Genomic DNA, 18,872 nt, shown 5'->3' with positions numbered 1-18,872 from the left:
CACATGGAGGCCACACACAATATTGAGCCTCATTTTGAGCTATTTTAAGGACATCAAAGTTGATCATCCTGAAGTGTTTTTCCAAATTTTGTTTGCGACTCCAAATCGAGGCCTCCATTGGTTAAAACATTTGATTTGTCTTGATATTTTTGTGTGAATTTGTTGTCAGCACATTCATTTATTCAATGACAATATTTAATTAAATTAAATCTAGGTTTGTTAGTGTTACATTTATTTCTATTTTGCTTTTATAGCAGTGTAGAAAATGACATCTGAAAATAAAAATTTAAGTAATCTCAAGGCATGGATAGTTGTGTCAGTATAAATTAATCAGTCCTGAAACAAACCCCCACACCACGTGGTCCATAAAGCAGTTTATTTAGAATGCACATACAAAAAACTGCAGTTGTCAAATGTAGCTTTTCTACCACTTTTAGGGAAAATATATTATAATACACACTTTATAATGGTAGAAAATGATCTTTTAAAGCAGTAGGTAATCTAGAACTTTAAAATCTTTAGCCCACAATTATTATATGTACATTGATCTACTGTTCGAAATCCAGCAACAAATCAGGCTGACTATCTATCCTTGTTGCTACGGAGATCAGTTGTCACAGGGTCATGCTGGATAGTTTGGTGCAACATTAGAGCCAGCAGACCAGCTCTGTTGGTCATAGCAGTCCTGACGTTACGCTCCTGCTCGAACAGCTCATCCAGCTTATACCACTGCAAAGAAAAGCAAAAATTATTTCATCAAGACCTGGTACAGCAGATTCCATGGCAACAGAGTGCTTAAGATCTTCCTACCACTCTGACTCGCTCCAAGTCCACCTCAGCTCTCCTCAGCTTTTCCCAGTTGTAATGTTTGTTGCACTTCCTTTTTGATACCCTGCAGTAATCCCCGGTCGGATCAAAAACGTTCTTTACCAGCGGGCATCCACACACCTCGTCTACAGGAACCTGTAGGCCAAACAAGAAACCGATTTGAATCTCCAAACAAAGATCAGTTGACTTTAAATCAAAACAACTTGGGGGTGGGCTCCATAGGAGTGCCCATAGCTCCCACCTTGGGATCTCTGGAATGTTCTGGACACAGAACCTGCAGCCTCTTACAGTACGTCTTGCTCTGAGGGTTGTACACGTCACAAAAGAGTCGAGTGGCACTGCAGAGAAATTAATACAATTAAAAGCTCAAGTCCAAAGAACTAAGTTCTTCTCTACAACTTTTACCCTTACCCCTCTATTCTTGTGGGATACATAGATCCAAAAGATGTCTGGCTTTCGTACTGTTGAGAAAAATCATTTCAGAAATGGGTTTTTAGAAGCACATAGAGCAGCTACACTTTTAGAAAACAGCTCACATCTTAGCTTTAAAATAGCAAGATAACAGAATAAATGATCACCTTAGCGTAGCATCTCTCCATATGTCTCAGAGCCACTTTTGGATTAATGGGATGACCGCAGGAAACACAGAAAATCTGGAAATCCGTGTCATCACTTTCCCCTTCGTTCACCTTTGATTATAAAACAGCAGAACCTCTTTTATTTTTGACCAATCTTTAAAATCTTTGGCAAACGTGTGAGAATCGGGTTTCTGAGCTGCGGCATGCACCTCCTCATCCTGCTGAACCGCCTGCTGCTTGGCCTTGGCGATGATGCCTTCCAGCTCGTGGAAGCGGCGCTCCATGTCGGTGAGGCGGAGTCGGGCGTTCTGTTGGTCCCGGCGGATGCGCTCGAGCTGCTTCTTGCCGTGCTCTTCAGCGATACAGGGACTCTGCTGCCACTGCTGGATCCGTTGTGGGAGGATCTCGTAGATCCGACTGCAGGTTGTAAAATCAAAAAGGAAGTTGACCATTAATCTGTTTAAATCAGGGGAATTAAAGTGTGTCTAATCAGAAAATAGCTTACTTGGCGGCTAGCTTCATCCCGCAGTTTTCAGAGCAGTATTTAGAGTTGGGCCTCGCCGCTTCCACACAGTTCGGCCCAAGACACTGACGCATCCCCCCACTGTCCCGTAAGTCCCCCCGCTCACTGTGTCTGCTTCTGTCTTTGTGCTTCTGCTTCTGTTTGTGGCGGCGAGACTCTTTCTAAATTGTTTGAGAGAAAGATTTGCTAAATCATACTGTATCTAACCAGACATCTTCTCAGCTTCCAAGGTGTGTCTAAGGACATATTGGATTCACGTGGAAACTCACTTTTTTCTCAATCTTTTTTTCCCGCCTCTTAACGTGCTTCACCTTTATGGCTTTCTTACGCATGACGGGACTGAAAGCCGGCTCGTCGTCATCGCTACCCCAAGCCTGTGTTAATGAGAAGCAGGGAATCTAATGACTTTCTGAACATGCCAACCATCCAAAACAAGCAGACAAAGGCAGCATCATGATGTGGTACCAAGTCGGCATCAAGTCCCGCTGCCCTGTACTGCTGGTAAAGATCTGCCTCGCTGTCGTAGTCCTCAGAGTACCGCCTTCGTCTGTGGTGGGAATTCTCCCTCCGCTCACGCAGGGAGAATTCTTCTTCTTTCACACGAAGCATTTTCTAAAGGAAAAAAATAATTGTATTAGCTCAACCATTTTCCATTGAAAGATGGACAGGGACAACTGACACAGCAGAAGGAAATCAACTCACCCTGGCTCGGACCTCACACTGCCTGAAGCGGCACTTCTGTCTAATTTTGTTGGGTCCTCCAAACTTCTTCATGTCCTTGCAGAAGTCACACTGGGCACAGTCTTCAGTCCTTCTGCAGGGCTCACATTCCCCACACATCCGCACTGACCGTTTCACCTGGAGACAAAAGGTTCAAAAAGGAATCAGAAAAATCTGAGGAACAACTTCTATGGCACAGGCTTTTGTGCTCAAATAAAACCATTGTTTGCAATGATTCAACGTACTTTAGATCCACGTCGTCTATCGCTTCTATAGTCGGGGGTGCTCGGGGTGCTGTACTGTCTTTCGGTTCTGTCTGAATCTGGTTCCTTCTCTCGGTTTTTCTTCGATCTGTATTTCACCTCCAACAGTGGGTTTTCCTCTGCTCGTCCCCCCCAGAAAATATCAACATGAAACCCATCTTGTTAAAGAACTCATGCAAGGAGGAAACAAATGAGAAGGGAGGGGGGATGCCAACCTCTGCAGCTCATGCAGTACCACTCCTGGATGGCCTTCGCCATCTTCTCTGTGATATTAATGCAGTGCCCGTGGAACCACTCATTACAATTGTCGCAGCCGCTGAAAAATAAAAAAACAAGAGCAGAGCCCGCATTTATAAACGCTCCTGCATGATTTTACCTTGAAGTAACTGGTCAAAACAGCAACTTACATCATAAAGCAGTTAATGTCTGGCTTTCGACAAATACAGTAAAGTGGAGCATTTTCGCCCTCCATACTGTTGCTCCCAGGCCCCAGTGCATGGTCAACATCTGACATTTCACTGTCCTGAAATACACAAGGAGAGACTGAATTAGAGCAAAACGGTGGGAAACTGTTCAACCTTATAGCCCATTGCTTATTGGGATCGCTACAATGCAGTTTACAGGTGTACCTGTGCATCTAAAGAAATAGAACAATTAAAGGTTTTTATGTTCTTCTAATATTAATGACTGCTTATACATACCCCCCCCCCCACACACACACACACACACACACACAAATTCAGGTTTATGACAGAACAAATAGAAAAAAAGAGAATCTTATTTTCCTGTGGAAAGATGAATGAATGATGAGACCAAAGTAGAGCGGTTTGGAAACAACTATAGCATGTTTGAAATAAAAAGAAATAATAACAAAAACCAAAAACACCATATTTCCACAATCATATCGGGAAAGCATGGTGGTGGATTAGTAGTAATTTCAGGCCATTTGTCCCACAGGGGTTCCAATTAGCAGTAAATTAACAACAGAATGATTTAGATAATATTATGCTCTTAAAACACTGACTTTTATTTATCCCCCAAATAGCTTTTCCACTTATGGTTCCATTGAATGATGTAAATATGTGCATTTTGTACACTTGATCTGGATTTAAACGATTCCAAAATCTAAGAATAAATATAGATTAAATACTTCCTGATATACTTAACGTAATATTTTACAGAACATGCACTTTCTTTTTTTGGTTCCATCATTGATGTGTATAAAATGCAAACAGTAACTCTAACTAACTATCTATGTCATTTTAAAGTGTGCTCTAATCGCGATTAGTTCTCAATTCAAGAAAAAAAGAAAAACATTTTTCAGCTGCTGGTGATTGAATGTAAGAAGAAAACCTTGAAATAATATGTTTTGTTTACACAACAAAAAGTCCTGACACCGCGCGCTAGTTAGCATCAGCTAAGTTCACACAAATAGCTAATACTGATATACTAATTTCAAGTGGAAGGCATTCTACGTACAATTTCAACTATTCTTTATCAGCTACGTGACAGTATTACCAAATCTTAGCATAAAATGACCCAGCTGTCGTGTAAAGTACACGGCTCTGGGCCCAGCTAAACTGGCTAACTTCTGTCCCCAGAAAACTCGTTTTCTCATTAATAAGCTACCGTTTTTCATACATACCATAGTGTGTTATCTCACGGTGTTTCGCTAAACTGCAAATAAAGAAGACGAAACTATTATATTAAGGGTATGAAAACCGTTGTTTCTACAGCTAGCATTATGCTAAATTTACACTGATCCCTTCGCAAACATCCGGCTGCGCTCGTTAATATCCGTGAAACCTTCTTCTTCCAAACGTGTTGTTCATTAACCAATAGTAAAGTAGCGCCATCTGCTGGGTGTACTTGGAAGTGCGCCTCTAGGTGAAATCATTAGAATGCCATGAAAGCATTTTCAGATAAAAATGCGCCAATATAATTAATAACTTTACTTTAAATAACAATGTTAAGTAGAAATGTATAAGAAGTCAAACATAAATATGGATGTGGCAGTAACTTTAAAGGAGAAAATATCCGAAAGACAGATAGAACTGAATCAAGTGAAAAATCCACTTAATATAGTCTAATTAGATGAAAAATTTAACATTTTCCATTTTTGGTTTCAAAACTTAACTTTATTTACCTAAAATTATAAAAACCTAACCCCGAAAAAAAATCAACTCAAATTATTTATTGGAACCCAATTTATTGGAATATTAGGTTAATTTATATTCATAATTACCTTTTTTTTATTTCAAGTTTTAATCAAATCGAGATTAGAACTTTAGTCAAACTTTTAAAATTTAGCCTTCAGTAATTAAGAGTATTTTTTTTATTATTTAGTTTAAAATAACATTCAGCAGATGAAAAAATGTGATCCTTATTCATATAACAACTGTAAGGGGAAAAAATTTAATGGGTCCAAGAGACACATCTATAACTATGTCTGCTCCAGGACGTATCAATATTACAATCAAAAATAGAATAAAATAGAACAAAGTTAAAGATGTAATCAGTCGAATGAATGGTGATCATTGTGTTTGAACAAAATAAGTAGTTTGCCCAAAGGAAATAATTTCAATCAGTTCTTTTAAAAGTTACATTACTTGAGATATTTCATTTTTTGTTGTTTATTTGTCATTTACGTACCCATAGACAATGTATGCCGGTGTGTATGTGTGGGTGTGAGAGACAGAGAGAGAGAGAGAAAGAGAGAGAGAATAGGGGGGATTATGAGAGAGAAAATAAGAGAAAAAGGGGAGAGGCTGATACAAAGTTATAGTTCCACAGCTGACAGAATAATGGAGTCTTTGACTGTGGACTCATCCTGGAGTATCGCCTTTTATTAATAGAATTGCAGGTAAGAACCATTTATTTTCCAGGAACTTATTATAAGTAGAGTCAAACAGATCAACAGCATTTTCATGGATTTGTCAGCATCATTGAACAGAAACACCAACAATGACTATTGTTTCAAATCCAACAGCGTATAACAAGTTAGGAAAGCTGTAGTTACCTTTGAAACTTAATGTTACTCACTTTAACTCTCAAATTCAGTGTGACAATAGCTCCGTATATATATATATATATATATATATATATATATATATATATATATATATATATATATATATATATATATATATATATATATATATATATATATATATATATATATATATATATATTATATACATTTGAACAGAAAATGTTGGGATGTGCAAAATAAAAATGATTATATGAAATGGTTTAATTATTTTTTGCATGACTGTTGATATGAAAATCAGAATCCGGCTCCCTCATATAGATGTCAGGATGTCCATGTAGTCAATTTCATCTACTTCTTAAATGTAGGCAAAGTGGAGATGAATAATAGATTAACTTGCTGCCATTTCCAAGTTGTCCACTCATCACTAACAGCTCAGAAACCTCAGCTATTGATCTGATCTGGGCTCTGCAGTGTGACAAGACTTATTTACCTTTTGTCAGCTGCCTTAAATCAGTCCACCTGATATATAACGAAAACATTACTCCTTTATGACACAAAGATCGTTTTTCTTTTGCATATCAGGTAATGGCAAATTAACAGTGGGTTCAGTATTTAGGCCCAAATTTTGTTATATCACAACAAATTTTTATGTATTTGAAGGGGGTTTTATATAGTTTAAAATAAAGTAGCACGAGGTTAAGAGGAAAAAGAGAGGGATAGGTGATAATCAGAGTTTGGTGTACATCTCAATTGAATTTCACTTTGCAACGTACTGATTACTGGCTGAATTAACTTTTTTTTTAAAATATAAATTTAACCTATGAAGAGGTATATTTTTCTCTCTTATCTCCCTTGTTCTTCCTTAACAGAGCGATGTAGGTGATTCACAGACTGAACCATGGATGACAAACAGAATGTAACCAATATGAACATATGTGAAGGTGATGAGGTACCAAAGCTGCAGAGCTCAGAATCCACATTCTCAGAGTTGGATGCCGAAGCTGCAGATAAAACAGGTATGTTTAACAGGACTGTGAGACAAACAGCAGCTTTTAGGAGGAGCTGAACCCATCATTTTCTTTTCCAGGATCTTTGACTGAAGTCAACAGTACGGGAGAGGAGACATCCACAGAGGAAACTAAACTGTCTTTAGCTGATGTCTCTCTGAATTTATCACCAAGTAAGATCATTACTATGATTGTTTCATGGGGAGGCATATTGAAGATCCATTGGTTATTGCTTTCCTTTTCTTGCACAGAGGAGAACTCTGTAGAAAACTGTGTGCAGCTTGGGTTTAAAGGTGGTCTGTCTACAGCGGTCTATGTCTGCAGCCGCTGTTCTCTGGAGGGACACCAGCCAAAACCTTTACACACCCTGCTGCAACCCTTCCAAGAGATCCATGCACTTCCTGATGTGAGCAAATCATTCACATCAACCAGGAGTCAAGACCACCTGAAAACCTCCACAGCTCACACTGAAGCAGATGGAAGCGGTAAGGCATTTTGAGTTATTTTTGATCTCATCTCCTCCTTCAGTTTCATCTAACTTAATCTTTTATCTCGAGACATTTGTGCTGCGATCCTGCTGGGGTGTCTCTTCTGCCGTCCCTTGGACTGCCTGCTGGAGACCTTCAGAGGTTGTACCATGTGCCTCTGGTCGTTGTGCTCCTCTCTGTGTGGCTGCGAGTCTGTTGCTCTTCAGCCTCTCCTGGATCTCACCCAAAGCTGCAACCCGTGTGCGTTTCAAAGCGCTCGCTGCTTCCTGTGCGACTGCACCACCTGCGACATCTGCCTCCCAGCCACCGAGTGTCTGGACCTCGCTATGGAGATCTCTCAAATGCTCTACCACTGACATTACACATCAAAATAAGAGACAGACATGAGCTGAAGTAACTCATTTATTTAGTTAAAATCTTAACGAAAGCCAAATCATGGCGACAAGACACACATTTTTGTGTTTAACTGTCTATTTTAGCACTCAAACATACCAGGACATGTGGTGGATAATATTGCATATTTGCAGAAAACATGTACAGACAATAAAAAGGCAGAGGTGTTTGGTGTAGAGCAGGTCCAGATTTTGAATGTACACCTTAAACATCATCATTCCAAACTTTGAGCAATACACAGATGAGTATTGCTGCTGTAACCTCCTAATGGACATACAAAACTAAATCAGCATAAAAAAACAAAACATCAATGAACTGCATACAAGATTGTGTTAAGCATTTTAATTTTTGTGCCTGTAGAGCTGATTTGCAGGATCCACTCAGTCATCAATTTTTCTTCTTTTTTTTAAACTCTGAGGTGAAGCTAGTGGTTTCTTTTAAAGAGAGCTGGGGCCCTCTGAAGTCCATACTAGAAAGAACATTAATGCATGATTCCATCATTCAAAAATAAAACAATCTGTGTAAAACATGCCAACTGGTAAAATTAATTTAGTAATCACAGAAATTTTAGGAAGACAATACAGATATTAGTAATGAAAAAGCATTTATCAAACTATCAGGTATAAAAAAAAAAAAAAAGTATAATAAACTACAGTACTGTTGGAAAATGATACATTTCTTCTCTCATAAACTCATGCGTTCACTAAGAGAATGTAGTAAAGAGTGGAACTGTAACTACTCTGGAAGAAATCCTGCTTTGGCTAAGTAGCTGCTTGTATGGTTTTATTATCATGCTAACCTGGGCTAGAAACAGTCCACTGGATGTAATGGTACAAAAAAAAAAAAAAAAAAAAAAAGCTCTCATAAAATGCATAGACTGCCTTAAAGTAAGGTGCAAGGAGATTGCTCAAAATAAAATACTCTTATATACAATATGCAGAAATATTTCACAATGTGCCAATTCGCTTAACAAAAGACCCCTTCTGTAGCTGCTGGTGAAAAAACCAACATGGAGGAGCGACCAACCCTGATTCCAGTCAGTTAAAGAGACTAAATTAAACTATACTGAATGTTGGCATCTCTTAGTAAGTTTGTGATGCCAGTAAATCCTCACAGCTTTTCTCATAATATATAAGTCTATAATAAATTTAGGAATAACAATAGGAATAAAAAAAAAAGACCTCCCGATTAAATCTCTGAATTAATCTTTAAAAAATATTGAAGCACTTTACATTTCTTAATGCTACAGCTCAATGCCTCTAATATACAATATTCCATTGAACAAGATTGCATTTATAAACTTAGACAATCATTTGATCAGTTCCAAATAGGAACAATGGTAAATATGGCAAAAATATATTTAATGACAAATCTAATTCCATTTTAAGTTACGCTGTTTTCATTTATCTGAACTTTGAGGTTCAATCCTATAAATAGATTTAATAATTAGTGATAGACTGCCCTTCCTCACATGCTTCCTCCCTACAGACCGTCTCCGGTCACTTGAAGCTCATCACAAGTCCTCGTCCATTTCAAGGCTGCTCCTGCGGCTGCTGGTTTTAGAGGCACCTGGAGACAGAGGTGAAAACAGCGGCCCGCCCATCCTGTCTGGCGACAGGGTGCACCCGTCATCCATGAGGATGTCCCCCAGGCCGACGTCGGGGTACAGTGCTGAGGCGGTGGGGTCGTCCAGCTCGGCGAAGCTCAGGCTGCCGAGGTCCAGCGGGCTGCTGATGGTGACCCCGGCGGGGGAGTCTGAGGAGGGCGGGGAAAGGAAGGAGGCCGGCAGCGGCTGCGCTGCGCCTCCCAGCCCGGAAAGGTTCAGGGAGGAGGCCACTGCTGTGTTTGTGGGCAGTGACTGGCCACTGTGGGGAGCTTCTGGCTGATGCTGCAGCGAGACGTCGGAAGTCAGGCCTGAGGAAATATTGTTGGATGCTTGGAGTCCGTGGAGCCGTGCCTGCATTTCTAGCTCCTTTGAAAAATAAAAAAAAAGGTCAAACATGATCGTTCAGATGAGGTGGTCATTCATGGGATGCATAGGCAGATGAAAATAGGTGATAAGAAGCATTTATACCAAATGATACTTTAATTTTATTAAAGACTGATCAGTCAATAAAGCATGGAAGTAAATGTTTCTTAAGACAGAATTAAAACCTCTCATACAATCTATGCCTCGTCTGCATTTGTTGTTGTCTGTTCAGTTGGCAAGATTTTAATGTTTGAGTCTAAACCCAAATATGTGAAATCTTTGCAGACCTACAAAGAGCCATCTACATTCGGCCAAATGTGCAATAAGCCAACAGTTTTCAGAATTAATGCTCTTCATTGACCTGAGTGACTGATTTTAAATATGAGGTTTAACTAAATAAAGTCACTGATTTTTATGACTTTCAATAGCACCTTAATAAACTTTAATAAACCCACTTTTTACTTTTTCTGTGCTACAAAAAAAAAAAACTCAAAGTGTTTCCAGGAGTAACAAAATGAAGGCGTGATTTTCTATATTATTTACCAGCTTCCATATCCCTTAACCTGGCTGAATCTCTGGAAGTGTCTATCAGCTCTGCACATTTAAAGTCTGCCGGTTAAACATCACAGGAGCGGCTGAACAGAAATGCCAAAGTTTCTCAGCTGGATTTAGATCTAGACTGTCAATTGATTCTTAATAAATTAATATAAATTGATCTAAACAAACTCATTGTAGCTCTGGCAGCATGCTCAGTGCGAGTGTCCTGCTGGAAGCTGGAGCTTCACTCCAGTCTCCACACTTTTGAAACGGCTTTTCCCCCACAAACGGTAACAAAAAAAATATTGCTAAAATGTACCTAAAAACACAAATACAGACCTGGATGCGCAACATTAGAATGTGGTTGGCCTGCTCCAACTTCTTTTGGCGCATTTCAATATCCTTGGCTCTCTGTTGTTCCTTCTGTAGTTTCCTGATGTAGTCTACAGAGGCTTTGAGAATGGTGCCTTTATTCCAGCGCATCTCTCTGTTTGGGAACAGATCAATAGGATCATCAGAGGCAGTCGAAGAAAATAATCTGAATCTTAACATGAAAATAAGAAGTTAATTACTTACGGGTCACTTGATTTGGGGATCAGAGTACCCAGCTCTTTAATTCGATCATTAATGTTGAATCGTCGCCTCCGCTCAACTGTAGCAACCACAAACAATCAGTCAAAGATCTTACGAAAAGGAACGTGGGATAAACGAAAAGGAGAAGAGGTTCAAAACATGGAGGCTGACTTACTGAGGTTATGGTTGTCTTTCTTTTGCCTTTCTTTCAATAATGCTTTGGTATCGGCATCTAAAGGAACAATTTAAAAAATGTTATAGTGAAATTAGAGGGAAATAAGTTTCATGATCACAAAGACAGAAGTTGATGAGAGTGAATTCTTTACCAGTAATTTCCCTTTTAATCTGTGGCAGGTCAGCAGGGCAGGAGTTGCTAACAGTGAGAGCAGGACCTGCCATTCCAGGGCTGTTGTAAACATCCAGCAGAGTTCCCGGGAGCTACAGCATCAACAAAGTTACCATGCATGTCATTAACAATAAGACTGAGAAAAAAAAAAGTCTACATGCCTCAGCTTTGAAAAGATACAATATCAAAGAGAAAGCAGCAAATCAGACTAGAATAAAACATTACAGCTTAGAGCATTTACCTCAGCCCCTTTCCTTTTCTCGTCCTCCGAAAGCATCACCATAATCCTCATCATTCAAATTCTCTTACAAGCCTTTCCCCCCTACCAATTATTAGTTAAGCCGGTACTGTTCATTTCTAGTCAGCATAATCTACTTCGTCTCGCTTCCCCTTGACAGCCTGTGACGGCTTCGGCCCCGCCCAGGCAGCACTTCTGTGACGAATCGTAAGCCAGTGCCAGAAATGTATATTTACTCCCACAGCTTCAGAATTCCTCACATAAAAGACACCATCCTTTCAAGCACTTAAGAGCATAAGCGAGAGCTGTAACAGAGCACGCTTAAACGACTCCTTTAGTGAGCGATACCAGAAAAACCTGCCCGTCCTGAGGAAATGTTAAAAAGGAAGTATTCACAGTCCAATAAATGCAGTGTTCTTCCTACCGTGCTGGGCAGCTGGAGACCTGAATCGATCATTGTAATAATGTCGTCATTGAAGCTGGATTCCAGACTGATGATGTCGTCGATCACGTCATCAATCTAGATGCAACAGAGGCGAGAAAGATGTTTATCTCCACACTATAAACAGAATGAGAATGCAAAGCTTGAGGCTCTAAACACAGTTTCCCTTCAAAGACAGGCTGCAGGGTACTGTTCAGCTATAGGTGCAATATTCTACATCCTATTGTGACAACAGACCAACAGGAATGTGATAACAGAAGGTATGCATCGTCCTAGTGGCAGCTTCAGGCTCAATAGTGCAAAACAAACACAGTTATTAAGCTGGAAATAAGTTGAGGAATCTGGACTGAACTTCCTCAAAAATATCCAGTGAATCTGCTGAACCAATAACAGACCGTGTTGTGCAATCGGCTGTACAGAGAATGAAACCCACAGACAGCCACTAGAATCAAAGAAAAGGAATTTCCCATACTTCCTCCTTGTTGGATCCGATGTTAAGTAGAGCCATAGGACTGTTGGGGGCGCTGCTGGCAGAGGGGCCGACTTCAGGGGCCGAGCTGGACTGGTGCACAGGGGAAACGCCGAGAGACTGAGTGATCGCCTTGTTTCCCAGAGTGGTGGAGAGATACTGCTTGACTTGTTGCCTCTGTGCCTGTTGGATGTGGTACTTAGTAGGATTCTCCAAGTGGGTCTGGACCTGAAAAATTTTAGCAGATGATAAATGCTCTGAATCCCATAGAAACATGTTTCCCTAAAACAATGCAAGAGATAAACACACAGCCTCATGTACAAAAATCCCAAATACAATGTAAGACTTAAATACAAACATTTACTGTTTCGCTCTATTTAAACTCTTTGGTTGTTATAAAATTTTTGTTGATTTCTTTTTAATCCATTTAAAAATGTGTAGAATCAGAAACTAAGAAAGCATTCAGAGGCATCTTTAATAATAAAAAACTCCACTAAAAACATCCTCAGGTAAAATCACTGCTTGAAATCACTTAGTTTATCATAACATTCAGAAATACACAATGAGACCAAGTAATGTGGAAATATTACTGTGATTTCAGCAGGACCAAGACTGAGATGAAACTTGACTAGCTTTGCTTTTACTTGTTTTCTTGTCAAAAAGTTTAAATAAAACTGAGATTAATTCTTGTAGAGGGGATAACTGGCACATCCATTTATCCATCGTTCCTTTATGATCTGCAAGTTCTCCATATTTAAATGAAGGATCCTCAATGTGAAACTGCCCTACCAGCAGACTTTTATGCAAACATGCATCTCCTTGGGAGGCATCCATTTTAATAAACATTATAAACTAAAGAATCACATGCCAACCATCAAACTGATGTACTATTGCACCCCAGTTCTACTGCGATTTCTACAGGCAGGAAGTGAGTCAAGCTTTTTGTTTAGAGTCAGCAGAGACGACAATCCTGTGATCCAGCAGTTCAAGGTTTTCTCTCACTTCCAGGCTTCCAGTCTGTGCTACTATAAGACAACATAGAGACAATCTGTTGTCTTGAATTTGTTTGATCTTTGAACATTTCAGCCAAACTGTTTGACTAAAATCTGATTTATTTTTTTTTTAAGAGGAACCCAAACCTCATGGTTCTTTAAAAGTGGCTGACGTAGTTTTTTGTAAAAACTTTCAGGCTTTTTTTGCTTCCTGACAACTAAGGCAGCAAAGCATGCGAACAGAAACCCCATTTCATAGAAGATTTAGTTGCATTAACATCATTTATATGAGAATAAAAAAAGAAAGAAAAAAAAAAGCGGGGGAATTTGAAACTATGTCTTTATATGTCAGACTGCAGATGCTATGGGATGAGATAATAAACAAGAGATTAATACATGTTTATCTAAAAAGACTTATTGCTGGGGTCTTTTTCTGCCTCAAGTTGAAGTATCTATATTTGACTTGTTTAAAAGAAACAGAAAACAGCAAGAGGTCATCAGATAGATTGTTCTCTTCCAGTATGTTCTAGTAAAATAACAGCTGAATCAAGTAGCACACCTGTAAGTTTCTTCTACTCCCATTGAAAGTCATGATCCACATCTCATAATAAACACAGAGTTGTGATATATGAATAATAAGCAAAGGAAACCTGAAGAACTGCTTCATCCATGGGAGGAACTGCTGCTCCTACACATCAAACGGAGTCACCTCAGCCAGTTTGCACATCTGATCAACTTGCATCCTGGGAACCTTAACTTAATGGCTGGAGGAATTATATAACCTTTCTGGCCTGGGAAGCATTTGGTATCCAGCCAAATGAGCTAGAGTGTGTTTCTGAGCCGAGAGATGTGTTGGTTTCTCTACTGAACCTTTCAGCCCTGCAAATCAACCGTGGCAAGGAGAAAGACAACGGTTTGATGGACTTTTTACTTCAGAAAATTAACCAGTAGGCGAGAACTTGTGTTGATGAATTAAGTACAAACTGCCGGAGTGGTGAAACATATGTGTTTGTCCAATTATTTTTAGGCAAACGCCAGTAAAAACAACTGTTCACTCTTACTTTTAGCACCTCCACAGGCACCTGTGCTGGTGGAGGACGAGCAGCATTGGGAGGCAAAGTGACAGAGATGGCTGTTGTGGAGACAGAGGCCCGGAGCTGGGAGGCAGAGGCCTGCTGCTGGGCCTCACGTCTTTCCTGCTCCTGGGCTTGTTCTCGCATCAGCTGCTGGCGCAGCAACACGCGTGACGACATGGTAGGAGCAGATCAAGATCTAAAGATGGAGCTGGGGAATAAAAATAAAAAATAAAAAAAAGGCAACATTAGTTTTTCATATTCTACACAATATTTGACAAAGACACTATTTAAAAACAAAGTCATTCAGACCAAATGAAAACAAATGTTGGGACTTTTATTAATTGTTTCAGTTTAGTCTGTTTATAATCCAATTAAGTACAAACTAAATAAATCATTTTTTTATCACTTCTAGCTTTAATGTCAAATTAACTTCTAATTACATACCACATAATTCAATCCAACTTTTAATACCCTGCAAGTAAATTAATTCTCATTTGATCATACAAAAAAAACTGGTGAAATGTTATCCAAATACGCTGTTTGTCTCCCTTAGAACTTGAATGAAATTTCTGAAAGACAACAGCTTTAACTTCCAGTCAGTAGTTTCTGTACCTCTTGGACTTCCTGTGTCATTTCAGGTTTCAAAATGAAAGTTTAAGAACAGTAACCGGCTAAATGCAGACAGATTTCTATTGGCCCTTAACCAGCTGCAACTGATGCTTGATTCACAGTTGAGTGAGGGTGCGAAAAAACAAAACCATACTAGCATCAGCCAAACAAATCAACAGTTTACATACTAAACCAAGAAAACGTCACTCACAGTGAGTGAAAAATGCAAGTATGAACTACAGCAATAAATGCAAGCGGATTTTGTTGCTTCTGACAGAATCAGATAAGGTCATTCAGTCTGAAAATAAAGAAAAAAACATAGACATCACTTTGCACAAACCACCATCCAAAGATCACAACTGGTATGTTATTCCTGATTAGCTCCAATTAGTGATCAACATATAAAATATTAAAAGCTAATGCATCATCATCAGCATCAAATGCATTTACCTTGGTGTTCACTTGGACAAAAAACTAGACTGGAGACACAACTGTGAAACCATCTACAAAAAGGAACAGAGCAGATTGTAGTTCTAAGGAAGCTTAGGTCCTTCTGCATTTGCAGCAAGATGCTACATATCTTCTATTAGTCTGTTATGTAGAGTTTGATCTCTTCTTCCATCCTCTGCTGGGGTAACAGTGTTAGAGCAAATAACTTAAAAAAGCTCAAAAAGCTAATTTAGAAGCCCGGCTATGTTCTAGGAACTCCTGTATAACCTCTGGAGATTATTTTCCAAAAAATGTTTTTTCATAAAATGAAGAACATTATGGACCATAGTGGGCATTCTCTTCTGAAGAGACTCCAGATCGGTGCAAGACAGACCGTTACAGAAGATCCTTCCTGCATACACATCAATTAATAAAGTACTTTTTAAACTGAATCAAAATTAACAACCCCCACCATTTTCCTTATAAAAAAAAAAACATGTGTGATCATATTATATGAACAAGCTTCATAAGTTGAACAAAAATGATAAATACACTAAGACTTAGAAGCTTTGCAGCATTCAATGCAGGTCCAGCAGATTCCAATACAGCTTCTTCTCATTAGACAGCTGAATGTTGAAAAAAAACTCAAAATCATGTCACAGACTCTGCATCAAACTGACTGTATCAATGCGTATTTTTTTTTTATAAAAAAAATATTATTTCTTAAAGAAATAAAAATATTTATTTCTTTTATAAAAAGAAATATCCATAAAGATCAAAGACAAAACGATTACTTGAAGGAAAACCAGGAATAAGCATTTGCCAGTAACAGTTAAGTAAGAAGAAATAAATGTATTTGTACAGCACAACTCAGCACAAGCTCTTAACAGCTGGGTCGTCAGCCTCACCTTAAAGGAATTTGGTGGTTCGGCTGCTTTGCAATTTTCTGAGAATTTGTTCCAGATTAAAAGGTTCATAAAAAGATTAACAGGTATGACTTTAAAATTATTTTCACAAAATCATCCAGGCAGCATGGTTGCAGACCATGATGCAAAAACATGATTTTTAGGTTAAGTGGCATCTCTAAATTGACCTTAGGTGTGTGGAGAATTTTTTTTTTTTTTGGAGAATTATGTTGTTGAGATTGTCATGGCCAGACACAAGCACAGATACTGTGGTCATTAAAGCAGGTATTGGAACTTCCAGGGTGAGTAAGGAACAGAGGCTTGCTGGAAATATCCACAACTACACAAAGCTCATCACAGACTGATAATTTGCTCTATGATCTCCTGATGGTTACCTGCATTAAATATGTACTTTATAAAGTATTGTTTACCAAAATCAGCAAAATCTCCACAAACTGTAAAACTTCACACTGGAACTCCAACAATTTGATTCTGTGTCTTTCAAATCATCATTCAGACTCTTTAACTTTATCTAATTTTACCGGATCTCATAAGAGCCCTTTGGACCCGTAAGACACCCTGTGGTTCAGGATTGGATTACCTCTGGAACCACAGTTGTAGCCCGCATCCTTGATCCATCCATGTGGCAGTTCTTGAGGAGGTGACTCAAAATGCCACCAGAAGCCATTTTTACTCCTCCTTCTTGTTTAACATTTTCAAACCTTTTAACCTTCTACTTCAATTTCCCGTGATTATGGTTTCACACAGCCCTATGGAAAATTGGCTCCATACCAGTGATCTGTTGTTTAATTTTCCTTCAGGCTATCAATGATTTTTTGATGAGAAACTGTCAAATCAGCAATCATCTGCATGATCATGTGGAACATGATTTCTGTTCTCAAACTATAACTTTTAAATGCACTTAAGTGTTATTACATATAGGATTAATTTGAGGAATGTAAGCCTCAATCATCAAAATAAATGCATGAAATATACCACACCCTGCTTTCAGATAATATCCACCTTAATTGTTGGGGTAAATTGGTAAAACATTCAATGGGATTCTGAATCAATTAGCAGCAATACTGGAGTTTTTGTTTATTTAAAAAAAAGGGGGCTTCTTAAGTGTTCCCTTTTGTAAACAGACCCAGGTTTCCCTCCAGGAGTGAAATGACCCCTGGTCTCTGTTCAGCACATGCTGTTCCAAGCTGAGCTCCAGCAGGACTTTTCAGCTTATGTAAAAACGCACAAAAAAAGTCCGCTAAAAAGATGCCGAACTTCCCAGAACAGAAGATGGAGTCTGTTGCGTTCCTTTGATCCCCATTATGGTGGCCAACGTTTTGTAAAAGCACCCAGGCATCTGTTAGCTTACTTTCAGCTGTTTTGTAATCTCTATTTTAAGCGGTCTATGTTGGCGTCATGACGGAGTTCATTTTGACAGCCCCGGGGCCCACAACAACGAGCTCATAAAAAAAAAAAAAAAAAAACAATTATGAAGAAACTCCTAATTTCTTTTAATATCGGCTTGTTTCTATTAAACATTTAACGGGGGTGTTTCTCCATTTACCTAACAAATGCTAAGGCAGTGTAGAGATAGGAAGTTACCGCTCGGCTAGCGAGTAAGCTAGCAGTCAACAGCTACCCGACAAGCTAACGCTTTTAAACAACTAAATATCCCGTCGAATTAATATACCTACCTTAGAATTGGGTCGATTTCACATAAATATAGCCATTAGTAACCAGACACCTCCGCTTTCTTTGCCATATTTTCTGTGTCGGCGGTTACACACTAAGCAGTCTGTAGCCCTGTCACTTCACGCTGTTGTTTATGTTGAGATGACATCATCACGCTAACGTTACCCGGAAGTTGTTGACAGCTGTCAAGCTGTGGAAGTCAACAATAGATTCCCCTTATACTAATAATGATAGGAAAATGCAACTCTTGGTTAACTTGATTATTATCTAATTGCAAAATTCCACATACATAAAACCAAATTTTCCAAAGGTCGACCTTTCTTCCCTGTGTTTGAAAATGATAAAAAAAAAATTACTTAAATTGTATCCAAAGAATTAATAAAAAATGTAATTCACTGTTAATGTAATTCAGGAAATATTCGGAGAAAGGTAATATATCTTGCCTTCTTTTCTTTTTTGTTTGTTGTGTTTAAATCTCTTCTGTTATTTAAGTTAAAGTATCTTATCTTAAAAGTATCTTAATTCTAATTGTACTCCATCATTGAACACTTATTTTGGAGATACTATTCTATATCTTGTGATATTTTTTGTGACTATTTTGTAATTTGTAACTTCTCAATAAAGTTTTGGATAAAAAAAAAAAAAAAAAACAATAGTTTTCCCTGTATAAGCAGATTGCTGCTATTGAAGTTAATTATAAATAACTTTAAGTAAAAAGTAAAACATTTGAGATAGAAGTGCAAACGTTCGGCATATTAATATAACTCATATTCACGATTTTAAGGTCCCAAATAATACCA

General features: G+C 38.6%; 3 protein-coding genes across 3 annotated transcripts; 1 reads left to right on the top strand and 2 right to left on the bottom strand.

The window, feature by feature from the left end:
* Positions 1–357: 357 nt before the first annotated feature.
* cxxc1b (CXXC finger protein 1b) lies at positions 358–4,723 on the bottom strand. Its single transcript, XM_038295978.1, has 14 exons — positions 4,558–4,723; positions 3,320–3,435; positions 3,128–3,228; positions 2,895–3,031; positions 2,632–2,787; positions 2,395–2,541; positions 2,199–2,303; positions 1,912–2,090; positions 1,616–1,823; positions 1,407–1,517; positions 1,240–1,289; positions 1,070–1,166; positions 811–963; positions 358–729 (listed from the first exon to the last, which is right to left on the bottom strand). The coding sequence occupies exons 1-14, from the start codon at positions 4,558–4,560 to the stop codon at positions 583–585; spliced, it is 1,710 nt and encodes a 569-aa protein (XP_038151906.1). The 5' UTR covers positions 4,561–4,723; the 3' UTR covers positions 358–582.
* Positions 4,724–5,678: 955 nt separating this feature from the next.
* Positions 5,679–8,323, top strand: si:dkey-245f22.3 (uncharacterized protein LOC492819 homolog). Its single transcript, XM_038296060.1, has 5 exons — positions 5,679–5,775; positions 6,774–6,920; positions 6,992–7,084; positions 7,163–7,396; positions 7,469–8,323. The coding sequence occupies exons 2-5, from the start codon at positions 6,803–6,805 to the stop codon at positions 7,753–7,755; spliced, it is 732 nt and encodes a 243-aa protein (XP_038151988.1). The 5' UTR covers positions 5,679–5,775; positions 6,774–6,802; the 3' UTR covers positions 7,756–8,323.
* tfe3b (transcription factor binding to IGHM enhancer 3b) lies at positions 7,789–18,233 on the bottom strand. The gene is made up of 9 exons (XM_038295998.1): positions 18,075–18,233; positions 14,420–14,642; positions 12,370–12,594; positions 11,880–11,975; positions 11,198–11,309; positions 11,047–11,103; positions 10,875–10,950; positions 10,638–10,785; positions 7,789–9,764 (listed from the first exon to the last, which is right to left on the bottom strand). Exons 2-9 carry the CDS (start codon positions 14,609–14,611, stop codon positions 9,306–9,308), a joined length of 1,365 nt encoding a protein of 454 aa, XP_038151926.1. The 5' UTR covers positions 14,612–14,642; positions 18,075–18,233; the 3' UTR covers positions 7,789–9,305.
* Between the last annotated feature and the right edge of the window lie 639 nt (positions 18,234–18,872).

Source organism: Cyprinodon tularosa, unplaced genomic scaffold (genome assembly GCF_016077235.1).
Source record: "Cyprinodon tularosa strain WSP-4 unplaced genomic scaffold, ASM1607723v1 ctg11, whole genome shotgun sequence".
Lineage (NCBI taxonomy): Eukaryota > Metazoa > Chordata > Actinopteri > Cyprinodontiformes > Cyprinodontidae > Cyprinodon > Cyprinodon tularosa.
Note: the sequence above shows the minus strand (reverse complement) of the source record. Positions and strands in the feature narration are given on the sequence as shown.